Source organism: Phoxinus phoxinus (assembly GCF_949152265.1).
Source record: "Phoxinus phoxinus genome assembly, chromosome: 2".
Taxonomy (NCBI): domain Eukaryota; kingdom Metazoa; phylum Chordata; class Actinopteri; order Cypriniformes; family Leuciscidae; genus Phoxinus; species Phoxinus phoxinus.
The window spans coordinates 1,722,716-1,742,557 of NC_136877.1; the positions used below are offsets into that span (position 1 = coordinate 1,722,716).

Here is a 19,842-nt window from a genome sequence, read left to right on the forward strand (position 1 = left end):
TCATAATAGTTTTCCCGCCATTTTGAATTTTCCGAAAAACCTACTTTTTCGAACTCCTCCTAGGCCGTTGCTCCGAATTTCACGAAAAATTAACCAGATCATCTCCAGACCTTGACAACCAAAAGTTATGGAATTCAAGTTGATTCGAATTACCGTTCTCGAATACCGCGCAAATAAATTTTACGTAGCGCTTGCGAAAACAGACGTAAGGCCGTATCTCCACAACGCTTTATCGGATTCAGACCAAATTTGGTACATGTCATCACAAGCATGACCTGAGGCTACATGCTGCGTTTCGGCGCAGCGCCACCTACTGGTCCGGAGATATGAAGAATTTATGTTTTTGCTTATAACTTCTGAACGGTTTGTCCAAAAATCACAAAAGTGGTCTCGTTAGATTCAGGGCGTCGTGCTGAGTTGACTGATATCCAATTTTCCCATATCGGCCATTTTGGCTGTCGGCCATTTTGAATTATGTGCTAAAATGCTGTATTTTATGAACGCATGAACGTATTGTTACGAAACTCAGTATGGGTCATCAGTACAACGCCCTAAAGCCGTAATAACTTTTGAATAAATTTGCCTATAGTAATGACACTGATCTCAATAGATTCCTTGGGTTATGCTGAAAACATAGATACCAATTTTGCCATAGTCAGACAAACTTCCTGTCCGCCATCTTTATTTTCTTTTAAAACCTACTTTTTCGAACTCCTCCTAGACCAAATGTCCGATTTTCACCAAAATCGGATCGTGTCATCTCCAGACCGTGCCGAGTAAAAGTTATGGATTTCGTGTCGATAGACGAAACCGTTTTTGTATACCGCAGTGGCAAAGTTGAGGCATGATGCCAAAATGACTATTCAGGCTTTATATCTGCAATGCCTTGACATATTGACACCAAACTTTGTAAGTGTCATTGTCACTTCACTCTGACCACATCACATCAGTTTCGTAACTGCGCCACCTATTGGTCGAAAGTGATAATCATATTTTTAGTTATTGTATGTGATTTTTCAACCATTTTGCCAAAATTCATCTTTAAATGTCTTCAATTGCTCCTTGCTGCAGTTGGTCTCTCACTTCCAGCCACTTTGGCATGTCTTGTCGTCTTGCTTGCGCTTGGCCCCGGTGATTGCTGCTTGCAGCTATATTTAATAATTGTTGCTTTTATGTTTTATGTAGCATGCTTGATAATTATTTTGTTTGTTGTGTAAGCACAGTTTAGCTTCGAGGTCTTCAATGACAATTGTATTGAGATATGTGAAGTGTTTGTCGTTGTTTTCGGAGTTGTCTTAAAGAATAGAGTAATACCTCGTAGTAACGTAACTGCATTTTTTTTTTTTTTTTTTTTTTTAAACGTTATGTTTATGCATCGGGCTAACGCAAACAAAGACTGATTGTGCTTTTACAATATGAACTCTGGGCTATGCTCGCTAACATAACATTAAATTCTTTATCTTATTTTATTTTTTTACTACGAACTACAAAGCAGTGGACTATAATCATTATTATAACACAATTTAATTGATAAAAGCATCATTTACTCCGTGTTAAACAATATAGTATACCAATCATATGACCAATCAACGCAGATTAGCGTCGCGCAAAGGAGGGGTTTGGAAAAATGAGTCGTTGAACGAATCATTTGGGAGTCAGTGAGCAAATCAGGTAAAAATAAATGCATATTATACGACAACAAAAGTGTTTTTTGTCATTACATGCATGTAAAACTTTTGTTGGGGATTCCCAAAACAACATTAGGGACATTTTAAATGTCAAAATAGGTGCCCTTTAAAAGGGCCATGGATACTTTAACCTACAAGTCCCTGTGCTTCCCTGAGACCATAAAAGATCGAGGAATGGAAGATGTGCCCAAGTACTATTATAGAGATGATGGCATGAGGATCTGGGATGCAATACACAGGTAGGTGTAGCAACCGTTCAGATCATGTACTAGTAGTGCAAAAGTACAAATTAGTCCACATACACTCCAATGAAAAGTTATTTACATTAATTTGTTTTCATTAATCTTTTTGATCTTCCTGTAGTTTTGTGTCTGCTGTGGTCGAAATCTACTATGACAGCGATGAGGTCGTTCAAAGAGACGTGGAGATTCAAGGATTTGTTAAGGATTGTCGCACTGGCATGAATAAATCTCACAGTGAGAACAGGTTTAACTTATCAAAGGCCTTGTTTACACCTGATCAATCGGATCACAAGAGGATGACGCTGTCACGACACACACACAAAAGGTTGATAGTCCAAGCGCAGTTTATTAAAGGGTAATCCGTACTCACAAGCAGTCCAGGCAAGGGTCGAAATCCAAAAGGCAATCCAAAAACACAAGACATAACCAAGCAACAGGAACGGAAGTGTGGGGACAATATACAAGGATTCCACACCAAGTGATCAAACAGACAGGGTATAAATAGGCAGATACTAACAAGGTGAGTGGGAACAGCTGAGTGTGATAATGAGTCCGACAAGGGTGATGGGGATTGTAGTCCAATAGTGACTGACACCTGTGGGGGGAAAGGACCTCTAGTGGCTACCCAGGGGACATCACCCAGACATTGTGACAGACGCTAAATACAGGTGTAAATGCGGTCTAAATGTTTTGAGCTTGTCCACTTTCGACCACTTCCATGGGTAGTTGAAAACGCATTTGACCGGATTGCTTTTTTGTCAATATCTTTCTCTATTTCACACGTCATCATTTTAAAGACAAATACAGAGTACAGTAATTATAGAATGGTTATTTTGTGAAAAAAGGGGGAAACCCCTAGCCTGGGTTTCCCCATACTGCCTTTGTGCAGCGCGATTTTATTCACGCTGAAAGGCAGTCTGGATACCATGGACCAGATTTTCACCTCATCTAGGGAACCAATCACAGAACGGGGAGGGAGCAGCATCTATGACGACATCTATGCGACACAACTAAGAAGTTTGTTTATATCTATGGATTCAACATGGCAGCAGACGCGAAGCTACCTTTTGATGCACGTCGCTGAACGTCATTGTTTACACAAAAATATCTTACCCATCGTCTTCTTCCTTGTCTAATTTCTGTCGCTCTACATACGTCATCTGGTATAATGGAAACGATTGGCTATGAGCTACGTACAGGCGCATTTGATAGACATTCTTAGCACCCAATAAACGGCGCCGGGCATTCGTAAACCACGCCTCAAATACGAGAAAATGAACATGTGGTTCCCAGACCCAAGTCTCAACGAGAATTGGGTCTGGCGTTAGCCAGGCTAGGAAACCCCCAAAAAGCTATTAAAGCTTTTAGAAGGGGGCCCAATAACAACATACAACATATAATATACAAACAAAAAACTCAATCCATAAACACAGATAAACAAATATATAAATACAACAAGACACAAACACTACAAACAAACAGACGATCCCAGCACAAGTATAACGCTTACAAAGTGTTCAAAAAGTGTATGTTAAAAGCAATTTTTCCTTAAAGGGATACTCCAGTTACTCGAGTAGTGTAACTCGACCTAGGACGGTGACACAAAACAAAATGTTGCGCTTTTCTAAGCGTGTAAAATGGATAACTATATTGTATGGCGGAATACCATAGCAAGTGCTTGGGAGCACTTCGACTTGGCGCAGTAATAATACCCGTATAATGTTTTTCTGTAAAGACTGTATTTTTTTCAGGTAGCTCGTAAAAGTATTACACCAATATGACATTACAATAATTTAAATGAGGCTCAAACAAGGTTTTATATAAGATGACAAGTGCTGACTGTGGAAGAAAATTTCTTACTTTAAAAAATAATCCAACGTATTTGGATATTTTTTTTTATTAACTGATCAATATGATATTTAAATTGTAGACATTCATCAATAAAGACTCCGAGAAATTTAGTGGTGTTTACGTGACTCTCAGTTCTTCATTAGTTCTTGAGTAGTGCATGCTTTGACTCGTTAGTTTGTGCTGAAGAAATTATTCATTTAAATATTACTACATGATTATTCAGGCTGTTATTGTAACGTGTTACTACACACATGGTTGTTCTGTATCGATAGATCACACTCTTTATTTTACAGGTTGTGAAAGTTTGCTGTGTTGGAGACAGTTTTTCGTTTTCATTGTTGCAATAATGAATGACACACTGTGGGTGTAAGTTAGTTGGAAACAGAAAACTTTTCAGTTATTTCTAAACAAAAATCAAAAACAAAAGGTATTAGGCAACACTGCTATTGTGTAAATGCATGGAATGAACTGTCATAACAAGTTCATTGCACATGGCATATAGCCGGAATAAGGAAATAATTTTTTTATGGTAACGCTTTAGATTACAGCCCGGAAAGTACTGCGTAATTAAGACGAATTTACAGCGTAACTTTCTGTAATTATAGTGTACCTATGAAGTACTTGCATGCAAGTATAAGGGAACAATATGTAAAGTTTGGGGAATACAGGGATAACAACCAGGAGATTTAAAAATATATTTATACTGCAAGTATTATAGAACTAAGGGGTACTTATTCTACTATCAAGGTTTCCGAGTCAGTGATATTAGATTGTGTGTATGTATTTTTATTGTACATAGCCTGTAACATGGAACAAGAGGGTAACAAGCACTACATTAAACAAGAGTATCTTTCACCAATATTTCAGCAAACGTTGCAATTGTTTTAGTTTTCAGTGCACTTTTGTTAAAAATATTACTGTATAAATGCATAGATGCACCCTGTAATTTTTTAAAAGCCTATAGTATTGGTACACCATTATTACAAAAATATATGCAGTGTATGTTCTTGCTAAATTGGTCCCAAATGTGATTGTTGTATCATAATAGTAGAATAAGGACCGCTTAGTTCTATAATACTTACAGTATAATTTTTTTTAATTCTTCTGGTTGTTTCCCCTTTATTATCCAAACTTTACATGTTGTTCCCTTATACCAGCCCGGTCTCACCCCAAAACGTCATATACTGACGGGTCTTGACCATACGTCAACATACGACGAAAAGGGTACCCCTATAACGTCAATATGAGACGCAGACATAAGCGCACCAGCAGCGCCTCCTAGCGATACCCTAACGCATACCTAAACCCAACCATACCCGAATCGTCACACATGGACGTTAAAGGGTACCCTTTTCGTCGTATGTTGCCGTATGGTCAAGACCCGTCAGTATGTGACGTTTTGGGGTGAGACTGTGTTAATTATACATAAGGTACACTATAATTAGGCCTACAGAAAGGTACACTGTTAAATCGCTTTAATTACACAGTAGTTTCCGGGCTGTAATCTAAAGCGTTACCTAATAGGTAAATACTATTCATTGTAAACATTAAAAAAAAGAGAAAAACCTAAAAAATAATAATAACTAGGCCTACATTACCGTCACCCGATTCACCGGGGTGAGGATTGGGGTTGATCCATTCATAAAGCAGCTGTTTTTTGTTTTGTTTCTTTTGATGTGCACAAATAAGCGACAGGTAAGATTTTCTTATTCCTGTTGTGTAGCCTACATCTTTAAAATGCAAATTACAGCGAAGCGCAACAGCTACGGGACTCGGCGCCGGTCAAAAATGAATTGATCTCTTCTTGTAAATACCACACGATCTTGGTTTTTAACAATAACAAAAAACTGATATTTTTACCCTTTGTTTTGACCCACATTTACTGTACATTGCGGGAGGGCATTTTGAACGTATTATATCCAAATTAAATTGTAGCCTATATACACTCTTATATTACTCTTTAATTTTATATCACATTATCCATTAATGCTATTATTAAGGAGGTGAATTTTAAATAGTAATTGGAAAACGTTATCAGAGATTGTCTGCACAGGAATACCTCTACATTTATCCCTGTCTCTAGTTCAGAAACTTGATATAGATCACATCTGCAGGTATGCACATGACATTTTTGATTGATGGACCAATTCCACATTATAATGACTTGACTTGACTTGACTTGTCTAATGTCACAGGAGGCGGAGAGTAGCGCCGGAAGTGAACTTCATATAAAGGTGCTCAAGAATAAACTGAGGATCCAGAGTTTGTACATCTTTCATTCAGGCAAAATGTTGACCTACAAGGTGACTGTTTCTACTAGTAAACAGATTATTGCTGAGAAAACGAACCGCATTTTCCTGACGCTGGTAAACTCAAAGAATCAGAGCAGTGAAAAAGTCCTGGTCAACAAATCCTATTTTGGTGTTTTTGGTGCTTTTGAAAAGGTAAGAATTTTAAAGACTTGATTATTTTTATTTTAAGTTATTATTATTTTATTTTTATTTTAAGTTATTATTATTTTTTATTTCCTTTATTATATAGGATACATTACTGGTCAAAAACTTGGAAACATTAGTTTTAATGTTTTTGAAAGAACTCTCTTATGCTCACGAAGGCTGCATTTATTTGATCAAATGTAATGTGAAATAGGCTATTATTACAATTTAAAATAATGGTTTTGTCTTTTAATATACTTTAAAAGTATAATTTATGGCTGTGATCATCCTTTTCAGCATCATTACTTCAATCTTCAGTGTCACAGGATCCTTCAGAAATCAGTAATAGGTTATGCTGATTATCAATTTTAGAAACAGTTGTGCTGCTTAATATTTTTTAATAGCGTGAAACTTTATTTCAGGATTCATTGTTGAACAGAAAAGTTAAAAGGAACAGCATTTGTTTAAAATAGAAAGCTTTTGTAATGATATGCCCGTTTTAATTCTATATTCGTGAATTTTTTTAATCAACACACAGTTTCATACATAAAAGCAACATTTCGAGCAAAAAAAATGAGAAAATCACGTGTTAAAGAGTAAAGACTACATCTGCATCGGATTCAGAAACGTCCTAAAGCTCGTCCTGGCTCGACATTTCATTCAGTAATTAAAAAGCCGTTTTGCTATTTAATGTTGATAATGATCGTTAAGTTAAGTGTAACTGTAGGCTATACACTCAATTTCATAATATTTAGAAGGAAACTGATTCGGATAAAAAAAAAACTATTCATATTTTAACATTAATGAACGATCTCTTAAAAAATATATAATTTCGCTAAACATTTCATTAACTTTCGTGTACATTTGTATTAAACATGGACCTTTATGTTCATTAAAAAGGCTTTTTATGCTATTGTATGCTCATTTTTTAAATGTAAGCAACTATTTTAACCTCAATGACGTCATTGCGGTGTGGGCGGTCGCCTGCGAAAACCCAGACCACTTCCGGCAAATTTAGATTTGCTCTAACTCAGTTACAACTGAGAGTTGTCTGGGTTTTCCCAGGCTAGCGCAAAGGCCCATTTCGCCTGGCGGTGTGCACGGCAGATTTTGTAACAGCGCGCGCGGCTCCGCATCCGAAGATGAATGACTTCGAGCCGAATCTGGCCGAGCACGACCTTCTCATCACACCAGCACCCAGTTTGCGCGTCTAAATTAGTTGCTTACATTTAAAAAATGAGCATACAATAGCATAAAAAGCCTTTTTAATGAACATAAAGGTCCATGTTTAATACAAATGTACACGAAAGTTAATGAAATGTTTAGCGAAATTATAATTTTTTTAAGAGATTGTTCATTTAGTTGTATACATACATGTATTCCCATATAGGCTAGCCTACAAATATTTTGATCTAATGGCACACGTAATAATCTCAGGGTTTACTGGGTTTTACACGATTATTTTTGTATTGGTGGTGGTATACTAAAATAAACATTGTCACGTGCTTATCTTTCTTCTTCTCACCGATTCCTGATGTTTTAGAGGGCAATTACTCGAGTCACCCCCTGTCGTTTCAAAGAATAGTACAACGGCGAGCGCGTCAAGTATAAACGCCTCGACCGTTTGGAGAGGTGCGCGCGCTGTCTGCGGAGACTCGCACTGCGGAGCTAGGCGAAAGTATAAACAAGGCTTTACGCGCAAATGATTTTATAGTACTTTTTGTGCATGTTTGACGCGAATTCGCGTCTGCCGCCCGAGTTGAAAAATCGGAATTTCTGCATCAATTCGCGCCGCGTTAACCAATCAGGAGCCTGCTTGCTTCACGTGGCATAAAGTGGCATAGGATTATGATCGCTCCGATGCGGGACAGCAGGTCATCAAACTGGGCGCGGGACAGGCGGAAGTACCGCTGAAAGCGGCCGTCATCCAGGCGCAGCTCCTGGAGCAAATGGTGAAAAACTCGCCAAACTGGGTTCGCCTCCGAAGGGTCTGGTGGACCCAAATTTGGCGACGATGATCCCTACGCCACCGTTCTGCTCTCCAGAGCAAATACAGAGCGGTGACTCTCTCGATAAATGATCTTATCAACATCACACATCTTGTAAAAAGATGGCCGCTAACAGGTTTCGAAACTTTTGAAACTTTCGCCTAATTTCGCTTCAAACTTTTGTTTTTATGCGCGTCAAAGTGTCTTTGCATTGACTTAACATTGAAATCACTCGCGCCTGACGCACTATTCGCGTCCGACTGCAAATATCCATTTAAAAAAAAAAAATACAGATTCAAGTTTTCAAGATGAAGAAGAAATTCGAAACTTCAAATTCAGTTTTCTAAAATTAAAAAAGTGGAAAATTCAGATCGTACAGAAAGAAGGTCACAGGAGTCCGTGTATCATCTGATCATTTCATTTTGGAATGGAATAACGAGAAATGAAAAGACGGATCATTTATTCATTTTTTTTGTTTAGTTTAATAGATGGAAAATTAGGTTTCGGCTCAATTTCTCAATTTTCGTCTGTGGTTTACAAATCAGTTTATGGCTTTGATATTTCGCTCGCACATGTGGGCGGATCTAGAAACGCCCGCACCGCAAACCACTACTAAACCTATCCTAACAACCAATGCGTGTCCTATGCATGTAAAAACTAATTTTCGCGTATAAATTGCACTATAAACACACTGCATGCTATAGAGACGCATTTTAATTAAATTAAATTATCAAGTACACTTTACAGTTCTTTTTTAGTGACTAGAACTCTTGTGTAAGTGAACTATACTAACTAAGCATTTGTCACCACCACATACTATTCTTATTTCACTTTAGCCTACTTGAAGAAAATGTGGAAACCGACTGCACATATTTTTTGAAGTCTCCATAGCTTAAAATGGCAGATTAAAACCATGTTGAGAACAATAGTATTTAAGATGTTTGCAGAACACATTATCTAAGGATCTTAGAAAGATGAGACAATATAAAACATTTTAATTCTGTATGATGCTGTTTGTAATATACTTGGATCAAAATTAAGCAACATTTCAAAGTGACTGACATGTAAAAGTAGACCAACAATAATACAGTATCTTACCTGAAGTTGTTGAAGTGTCCTGTTGCTTACTTTTTCATTCGAATTTAATTCATTGCAAATTGAAGTCCAATAATTTTCTTGTTTTCTGTTGCTGAATCATGCTGTTTGTCCTCAATAATTGGCTGGTTTGACACTATCTTGCTTTAAAAGGGTCCTTTCAAAGTCACTGCAATTCTTTGAAAGTTGTCTTTTACCTTTGTCCATTGTTTGGTTGGGTGATTTACTCCAGTTCCACACAATGTTAATGTTTCTTAAGGGTCCAACCCTGGTTTTTGAAGCAACCTCAGGTCTGCACCAAGTGCACAACATTACTCTAATCGGCTTCACAGAGAGTAGCTAGTTAGTCTTAATTAACCTTAGTCTGCACCTCCCTAGTCGGGTACTTAATCTCAAATAAAGCAATGGCTCGGAAAGCCATTTTTTAAGTCCGTATTAATTTACGTAGAATTAGCCTAGTCCTCATTTATTTTAAACTCTGTCTGGGAGACCGCCCTTATATGTATAAGGAATTTAGTACAACACTGTTAGTTAAATGGAATTACTCAAGTAATCTTACTATTACATCTTAAGTAAGATTAGTACATATAGAGTATGTTAACTAGAATGGACTTTAAACTAACTTGATATTTATTACTTAATTTACTTGGGAAGAGTTAGCTTTACTTTTAGCCGATTATTAATTTAACTGTATGTATGACTGAAAGTAATTGTCTTCAAATGCTATTGAGCTTTAAATATTGTCATATTTTGTATGATCCCATACAGTAGTGAAATACATAGTGTAATATCTTTTGGTAACTCCTAGCAAGCTGTTTAGCCTTAACACTTAGGAAAACAAAGATATAATAAAAAGAAGACACACCACGAGTTGTTCACTGTCAATGTCGTTCTTGTTCTGCCTTTACTTGTCATAACCAAGATACATGTACAGGGCTCCACCTTGTAACAGCATACATCAGCATACATCAGCATATATCACACATAGCAATATTTACATATGATTTAACATTTAATTGTCATAAATATCAAAAATCTAAAAGGTGTGCATCATTCTTGACACCTAGATGAACAATGTACAGTATATACATGCCAGTATATAATGTGTCTAATAAAAGTTGTCATTAAAGGAGTTCTCCTTCGACATCTGTGTGGAGAAGGACTTTGGAGACATTGTTCAGGTGAAACTTGAAAAGGCGGCACGCTTGGTCAATTTTCAGTGGTTTTGTCGGCATATCACAGTGAAAGCACCCTATGGAAAATGCTTTGAGTTCCCCTATCAGCGCTGGATTGAAGACACAAAGGAAGTCCTTATCCGAGAAGGCACTGGTACGTGCATTTTAAATGAAGCATTATTATTATTATTATTATTAAGTTCAGTTGTTATTGAATCATGTCTTAAATGCTGTTGTCTTTTCTATGTGTACAATGTGTGCTATATTTCTCTGTGCATTCATTTAGCTCGATTGCCTCAGGATGACAACGCATTGCTTGGAGAGAAAAGACGAGGAGAACTGGAATCTAGACAGGAAAAATTCAGGTTTGAAGAAACAATTACATTCTTGAACAATATTCATTTGTTGCAGTTTTTTTCTTTATTCCTCCATAGATACAGTTCAGTTCAGTGTGCTTGACACAATAATTTGTACAAATTTGACGAGTTGCCCAATTCGTACGAATGGCCTCTCCCTGACCCCGCCCCTAAACCTAACCATCACATGGGTTTAGACAAATCGTACGCGTGAGGTCGTAAGAATTCGTACGAATTAGCCACCTTTTAATCACTCGTACGAATTGGTCGTGAGATAGCGTTGCATATACAGTATGTTGTCATATACATAGGTCCATAGCAGCAGTGTGTGTGTGTGTGTGTGTGTGTGTGTGTGTGTGTGCTCTTGTTTATGTGATTTATGAGGACACAAATTTGTATAATGATATGTGTATTACAACTTAAACATGGTTTATGAGGACATTTCACGAGTCCTCGTAATTCAAATAGCTTAAAAAAACATTAAAAAAAATGTTTTATTAAAAATGTAAAAATGCAGAATGTTTCCAGTGATGGGCAGGTTTAGGGATAGGGGCAGTGTAAGGGGAGAGAATATACAGTTTGTACAGTACAAAAACCATTACGCCTATGGAATGTCCTCACAAGTATAGCAAAACAAAATTGTGTGTGTGTGTGTGTGTGTGTGTGTCACACTCACGTTATTTTTCTTGTTGAAGGTGGAATGTGTGGCGTAAAGGCTATCCTATGAGCCTGGAGGGTCTTCCTGCAGAACTTCAGTTCGATGCAGCAAAAACTACTGAGTTCAATTTAAATTTCCTGAAAGCGTAAGTTTGTCATGGCCACAGTCCTTGTTGATCTGAAGCTGAGATTTTCCTCAGTTCTCCAGAATGAAAATTCGTTCATGTCTATAATTATACAGTATGCACTCTTTTTCAGGATTGGGGGAACCGTTCTTGACAAATTTAATGCTTTAATTCATTCCTGGAAAGACATCGGTGATTTTGAAAATATATTGGCAAATTTTGATATCAAGAATACTCTACTAGGTTTGTTTCTTTATTTAAACAAACACTTTATATCCAAAACCACAATTGTTGTGAGAACTAAATTTTCCCGTTTGAAATCTGCACAGAGAAAGTGATGCAAGACTGGAGAAAGGATTACATGTTCGGCTATCAGTTTTTGAATGGCTGCAATCCTGTCATGATCAAGAAGTGCACGGAGATTCCAGACAAGTTTCCAGTCACACATGAGATGGTGAAGGGCTTTCTGAAGAGAGGTGTCACTCTACAAGAGGAATTAACGGTCAGAAACATTAAGACATAAATAACTTGAACAGTCGGTCAGTTATCATATTCAAGACTGACTTGCTTGAATTCTGACAACCTTCACATAATTTAGTTTACATAAATGACTCAAATCAATATTATTTTAACCCATGAACTATTAGTTCTAATCTTTGCACCTGTGTACACGTTTACAGGCAGGAAACATCTACATAGTGGATTATGAAATACTGGAGGCAGTGTCAACACCCAAATCCCAGCACTTTTTGACTGCACCGCTCTGCCTGCTGTACAAGAACAGATTGGACCAAATTGTGCCAATTGCCATTCAGGTATCTGTCATATATAATCAGTAACATATGAAAACATAAATTAAAAAATAAAATGCTTTAGCTGTGAATTTACTCACTGAAGTAAAAATGTTTTTTTTTGTTTTTTGTTTTTTCTAAATCAGCTCAGTCAAACCCCAGGGGAAAAGAGCCCAATCTTTCTCCCGAGTGATAATGAAGATGATTGGATGCTTGCCAAGATGTGGGTGAAATCTGCCGACTTCATTGTACACCAGTTGGTCACACACCTTCTCAAGACACATCTGATATCAGAGGTTTTTGAAGTGGCCATGTACAGACAGCTCTCTGCAGTCCATCCTGTATACAAGGTACAAGTCTCTCAATACACAGTCATGATATTTAGATTCAGGGCTAAACTGAAGATTGTGTTTTCACATATGTCAATGTATTGATGAAGGGTTACTGGTTCTGATATCCTTGCCTTTTTGTCATCCATGGTTTAATGTTAACCAAAAACCTCCAGGGAATGACCTGGAAACCACTTTTGCTGTAAACCACTTTTGCTGTTTCAGGTTATGCTTTTAAATCAGTTTTTATGATTTAATGCACGTTTTAATGCTTCTTACAGTTACTGAAACCTCATGTTCGGTTCACAATTGCAATCAATAAAGGGGCCCGTGAACAACTCATCAGTGAAAACGGGGTCTTCAACAAGGTAGCTTTACACCTTATTTAATATATACACACATGAACAGCATATTCCATCAAAGCGATTCTATTCATATTTGATTATTTAGTCTTTGTCAGACCTAAGTAGTTCCTAAATTTCAAAAAGTCAAAGAGTAGGCTAAATAAGTGCTGAAAATATTTAGGCAAAATATGAACTGAATTCTTGATATCCACAGATTAGTAGCCTCACTGTAAATGGGATGTCTGAAGTGATTCGAAGTGCCATGGAGACTTTAACCTACGAGTCCCTGTGCTTCCCTGAGACCATAGAAGATCGAGGAATGAAAGATGTGCCCAAGTACTATTATAGAGATGATGGCATGATGATCTGGGAGGCAATACACAAGTAGGTGTAGCAACAGTTCAGATCCTGTACTACTAGTGCAAAAGTACAAATTACTCCACATACACTCCAATGAAAAGTTATTTACATTAATTTGTTTTCATTAATCTTTTTGATCTTCCTGTAGTTTTGTGTCTGCTGTGGTCGAAATCTACTATGACAGCGATGAGGCCGTTCAAGAAGATGTGGAGATTCAAGGATTTGTTGAGGATTGTCGCACTGGCATGAATAAATCTCACAGTGAGAACAGGTTTAACTTATCAAAGACCTTGTTTACACCTGATCAATCGAATCACAAGAGGATAACGCTAAATACAGGTGTAAATGGGGTCTAAATGTTTTGAGCTTGTCCATTTTCGACCACTTCCATGGGTAGTCCAAAACGCATTTGACCGGATTGTTTTTATAGTGTGGACGCTCATGTCGTCGAATGCATTCGAACAATCACTAAAAAAAAAAAAAAACACTTCTCTCTGCCCTGCTTAAAAGTAAAAAATGTCCAATAATTTACTCAAGTAAATGTAACGGAGTAAATGTACATGCAATCTCATTATTCATTATATTATGCGGCAGTCAGAGCAGAAATAAAAGCTGCTGCTCTCTGTATGTTTTTCCGTCGTCTTTGGTCGTGTTCAAATGTAATTTAAGCAAGCTTATTTCGTCCATTAGATCGATAAATCTGATAAAGCCCATACATTTACCCAGCCATAGACACTCTCCTTGAAGAAATTAGGACAGAAGTGGTTGAAAGTGGATAAAAGAGACGTATTAAAACTCCAGGTGTAAACGGGAACGTGTCTCCATTAACTACTTGTGATCCAATCAACCAAAACCTCTTAATACCAGGAGTAAACAGGGCCAAAATATCAGTGTTGGTCTGTGCAAGCATGCATGATTGTTTGTATTCTTGTATATTCTATATGCATCTTTGTGTGTTTCAAGTCACCCTTAAATGTGTGCGCAAGTTAAATGCGTACTGCCATTGTTTTCAGAGTTTCCAGAGTCTCTGAAAACTCGAGAGGAGTTAGTCAAGTACCTGACCGTTGTGATATTCAACGCTTCAGCACAACATGCTGCCGTCAACTTTGGACAGGTAAGATTACACACTACATTACACACAACAAGAGCATCAAAAATTGCTAGGCAAAATTCTAGATAATATCTATAAGCTTATATCTATGTGTAAACTTTTATGTTCCAGTTTGACTGGTATGGCTGGATCCCCAACAGTCCAACCACCATGCGCAAGCCGCCTCCAGAACAGAAGGGCACAGTGGATATGCAGTATATCATGGACAGTCTGCCTGATCGTACATGTTCCAGCCTGGCTCTAGGAACATCTTGGGCCCTCAGTCAGTTCCAGACGAAAGAGGTTTGATGTCTGATTTGGATAGAGAACATGGCAGCAGTCTAATCTAAATCAATGTGAAAAAGAATTAACCTGTAACTAGCCAACTCTATCTCATGACCAATTAGTACAATTTGTCCTAAACCCCAGTGGCATTTTTGACATTTCTTCCAATCCTAACAGGCAAGCTTTTGCTCTTCTATAATGTCAGTAAATGGATGTCCTGTGTGTTTGGATAGATTTAAACTTAATGATCTAAAAGTTAGAGAAGTTGTATCTTGTTTCTGGAGCACATATAACAGTGACAATTAGTTTATGTTTTGATTAAGGTCACAGACGGGATAGTAAGAAAACAGGCCCAGTATTGTTATTATGTAGTAAAATTAGAAAGAGTTCTGTTCACTCACACTAATGTTATCAGCTCTCTGTAACAAATGTTCACCTTCAACTTAAAAACTTAGTAATTGGCTGTACAACTCAAATCAACTCATTATTTAAAAAAAATTGTTGAATCTTGTACAACTTATACAATTAAGCTGAAATTGGTTAAATTAATGGAAAAATATATGACTTATTGATCATATAATGTTTTACAGTGGTGTAATCAGCTCTGTTCAGCTGAATGTAAAAAGCATTTGCACTGATTCTGATCTCTGCTGATCTGCAGTTCTTAATCATGTTACCACATTATTTTACAAGTTCTTTAAAGAAACATGGCAAATAAAAATGCTCTGCAATGTCAGAATTCATTCCGAGAACAATATCATTCAGATTTCTCCTTTTCGAGGAAAATCGTGTTTTTAATGAAAATTCCCAATTCTTTGTTTGTTTTATAAGCTTGTCTGAGTGATTGACAGTAACCAAGGGGGTGGAGCTTAGAGAAGGGTCAGTTTACCTTGTAAAAAGAAAGAAAGATGTTGTTCTGTTTCTGAAGAACTTTCTTTTCCCCCCAGCTGTACTTAGGCGAGTATCCAGAAATGTGCTTCACAGAGCAACCAGTGAAGGAAGCCATCAAGACTTTCCGCAAGAACCTAGATGAGGTGAACAACACCATCAAGAGCCGGAATGAGGGATTAACATTTGATTATGGTTATTTGTCCCCAGACAAAATCCCCAACAGTGTTGCAATTTGAAAATATATTTAGCCAGGCCTATATATGTTTACGGCTAATGTGTGCTTGACATATAAGAGAAAAGAACAGCTCTACTTAAAATATTAAGTATTGTATTGTATTGTATTGTATTAAAACACAGATAATTCTGTCTTTTGAGTCGATTTATAGACATTATGTTTTATTAACTCTTCTTGTATTTTACTCTGTTAATGGGAAATAATGGATATTACTTTTTTAATGCCATCTGTGCATGTATGTATGTTATCTGAGGGGTGATTGTGGGTCTGGTTATTATGCTTTAAAGAGTTATTATATTGGTGTAAACTTGCATATTCATAACTCCATACAACGGTATTCATTTACTTATCTTTTGAATATTATTTATTAGTCAGATGATCTATTGTTTGTAGTATATTGTTTTGCTTATCATGCAAGATGTTTCATGAATGCTGTAAAGGAAATGTTTTCAGATGTTAATATCTCTGACAGCACTTCAAATATTTGTTACATTTAATTTTTTTCTGCTGAGAGCTCTCATATAAATAAAGCTTTAATAGAACAAAGAAAAATAAGGTTTTCCATTTTATCTTATATTGAGATTGTTTTCTTTGTGATCTTATGACAATTGTTTTCTTTTTAAATAACTTTTCTGTGAACAAATACAATAATTGAATTCACTGCTGGATGAGTGGCAGGAAACTTTGGTGTATTTATTTTTGTAACTTGAATAAAATAACAATGTTCTACACCTTGTGGAAAAGTACAATTAAGTGTATTTATTGCATACTTGAAAACAAACAAAACAATAAAAAACAAATTTAAAGGTTATTATTCAGGTTATATAATTGAATAGAGACTTTCATGGAGATATTAAATAGAATTGATTCATATTAAACATAATTAAGACACATAGTATTCTGTAGGAATACCCCTTCTTGAATATGTGTCTTTAAAAACACTACAATTTAAATAAGGTAGATTTATTTTTAACTTAAGAATTGTATTATTATTATTACTATATTTTAAAAGTATTTTTTTTAAAAATAAAAACCTTAACTGGTAGAGAATGATGCTAGCAACACCATAAGTAGCTCGATATGGGAAGATTTAGAATCAATATGTGGATTTGGAGTAGAATAAATGGAGCAAACAAATCCAGAACATAATGCAATGAGGCGTAGTCAAAAGGCAGACCTAAGAAGAAAACACAGCTATCAGTCAAACCAGGCAAACACAATGAAAACAGTAACCCAAGAGACGATATCCAGTAAACGGGCACAATGGTCATAATCATAATCATGAACAGAAGGCAATGGAATATGTTCGGTACTGCAGTGAAACTGGCAATATTTCATAGAGTATACATGGAAATGCCAGGGCTTAAATACATGAGACAAATAAGAAATGAGCAGGGAAGAACAGGGCCGGGTTTCCCGATAACGATGTATTATTATATATCTTAGCTCTTAAGAGCGCTCTCTACGTGCAAGGTTACGAACGCTCGTGGCAATTCCACGCGCGTTTCCCAAAAAGGCACTTAACATGAACGCGCGAGAACGCGTTTTACGTGCTACTTAAGAGTCGCTGTCCATTTGCGAAGTGCTGAAATATTCACGGGTTTCACGTGACGTCACACAGCAGTGTGGCCGCCATTTGTAGGACCGAATCCAAACATGCCGTCTATCTGCTGTGCTGTAAGCTGCGATAACAGCAAATCTCAAAGAAATGAGAAATTAACATTTTACAATATCCCCAAAAACCCTGAGCGTCGTCAGAGATGGATTGCTGCTATAAAGAGGGATCACTGGACACCTACAGAACACTCCAGACTCTGCAGTGAGCACTTTATTTCAGGTAAATAATGGCTAGGTTAGCGGTAGCGCTAGCTGTTCTAACATTAGCACTAGTTCCTTACCAATCAGCCTTTGCAGACAAATTGAATTAGTTAATGTGTAGCTAGCTAACATTTCCAGACAAAATAGGTAATCTGTGTCTCTGCTAACGTTAAAGGGATAGTTAACTTTAAAACGAAAATTCTGTCATCATATAACGTTACTCACCCTCATGTTGTTTCAAACCTGTATGAATTTCTTTCTTCTGCTGAACACAAAGGAAGATATTTTGAAAAATGTCAGTAACCAAACAGTTCCCAGGTCCCATTGACTTCTATAGTAAGAAAAAAATACTATAGAAGTCAATGGGACCTGGGAACTGTTTGGTTACTGACATTTTTCAAAATATCTTCCTTTGTGTTCAGCAGAAGAAAGAAATTCATACAGGTTTGAAACAACTTGAGGGTGAGTAAATGATGACAGAATTTTCATTTTAAAGTTAACTATCCCTTTAAGTTAACTATATCCACTGTTAGACAGTAACTAATTCTGAGTAGGTAATGTTAATTGGTGTCTCATCTTCTACCACTGCAGGCAAAAAAAGTGAAAATCCTCTGAACCCCGATTATGTGCCAAGTATTTTTGGCTACCTGTCACCTGAGCAACGGCAAAGAAGAATAAATTGCTATAAAAAATATGAGCAGACACAGGCTGTTAAAAGGAAGAGATGTACCAGTGATGTGTCAGTGTCACCCCATGATAACCTTACTGAGATTGAAATTGACAACACTGACAGCAGGCAGAGTGGGGAACACAGCTACTCTAAAGAACCTATCCATACTGAGAGCCGTGTAGCATGCACTGATGAAGCCTGTCGAGAAACTGTGAAGAAACTGACGGAAGAGTGTACCAGACTGAGCGCTGAGGTTCATCGGCTTAGGGACAGGGCAAGCAAGTTATCTTTCCAGCAGGAGGTGTTCAAAGAAAATGATGAGATGGTCCAGGACTTAACTGGACTTCCATCCTATTCCAAGATGATGGTCATCTTCACCTTCTTGTCAGGATTCCTAAAGGTGGGACCTGTGCTGACTCCTTTTCACTGCTTTTTAATGACTCTAATGAGAATGAGATTGAATTTACCTCTCCACTTTTTTACATATATATTTCACGTGTCAAAGCCAACTGTAAGCCGAATTTTTAACAGTACATTAAATGTCATGAACAGTAGGTTGTCTTCATTCATAGTGTGGCCCAGCAAGGAGCAGATTCTAATCAGTTTACCTATGTGTTTCAAAAACAGCAGTTACAGAAATTGTACTTCCATAATAGATTGTTTTGAAATTTTCATTGAGAAGCCCAAGAACATGAGAGCGCGAGCACAAACATATTCACAGTACAAACATCATAATACTGTTAAGTATTTGATCTCAATAACACCACAGGGAGTCATATCATTTGTTTCTACTGGTTGGGGGGGGCGAACAAGTGATAAGCATCTGACTGAAAACTGCGGCTACCTGGAAAACCTGTCACCTGGTGATGTCGTCTTGGGAGATCGAGGGTTTACCATAGGAGATGCTGTGGGCTTGTACAGTGCTCATCTCAAATTACCTGCCTTCACTAAAGGGAAACAGCAACTGCACCCAAGTGAACTTGAAACTACAAGGGGACTAGCAGCTGTTCGGATCCATGTGGAACGCGTCATTGGTCTTGTAAGAAACAAGTACACAATTTTGCAAAGCACAATACCCATCTCTCTTTGCCAGACTACAATTCCAGGAGAACTTACATCTCTGGACAAGATGGTCAAAGTCTGCTGTGCTTTGTGTAATATTTGCCCATCTGTTGTGCCCTCAGAATAGAGAGTAACATTGTGTTCCCAGTGTAACACATAATAATATGAATTGTTGTTTGTTTTTATACAATTATGTTTTATATTTGCAATAAAAAAACAGGTTTCAGTAAACTACATTGCTTTTATTCTATTCATTGTTAATTATTCATAATAATCAAATAATTCATAAAATAAGGTAAAATAATTACAACTTCATTAAAGGGATAGTTCACCTAAAAATGAAAATTCTGTCATC

The 19,842-nt window shown here is 37.0% G+C and overlaps 2 protein-coding genes across 2 annotated transcripts; both read left to right on the plus strand.

The window, feature by feature from the left end:
* Positions 1–1,805: 1,805 nt before the first annotated feature.
* On the plus strand, positions 1,806–14,134 carry LOC306994481 (polyunsaturated fatty acid 5-lipoxygenase-like; the record flags this gene model as incomplete). The annotated part of the gene is made up of 14 exons (XM_079605004.1): positions 1,806–1,927; positions 2,052–2,164; positions 6,065–6,225; positions 10,430–10,628; positions 10,761–10,839; positions 11,526–11,633; positions 11,746–11,855; positions 11,942–12,114; positions 12,293–12,427; positions 12,550–12,753; positions 13,014–13,100; positions 13,291–13,460; positions 13,585–13,697; positions 14,127–14,134. The coding sequence occupies 14 exons, from the start codon at positions 1,806–1,808 to the stop codon at positions 14,132–14,134; spliced, it is 1,782 nt and encodes a 593-aa protein (XP_079461130.1).
* Positions 14,135–17,560: 3,426 nt separating this feature from the next.
* LOC306988431 (uncharacterized protein) lies at positions 17,561–19,715 on the plus strand. The gene is made up of 2 exons (XM_079593433.1): positions 17,561–17,774; positions 18,347–19,715. Exons 1-2 carry the CDS (start codon positions 17,594–17,596, stop codon positions 19,612–19,614), a joined length of 1,449 nt encoding a protein of 482 aa, XP_079449559.1. The 5' UTR covers positions 17,561–17,593; the 3' UTR covers positions 19,615–19,715.
* The last annotated feature ends 127 nt before the right edge of the window (positions 19,716–19,842 follow it).

Bases quoted from the DNA above. Each gene is read 5' to 3' on its own strand.
- LOC306988431 (XM_079593433.1), top strand. From the start codon at position 17,594: ATGCCGTCTATCTGCTGTGCTGTAAGCTGCGATAACAGCAAATCTCAA. The intron at 17,775-18,346 runs GTAAATAATGGC...CTACCACTGCAG, and splicing joins CAGTGAGCACTTTATTTCAG to GCAAAAAAAGTGAAAATCCT.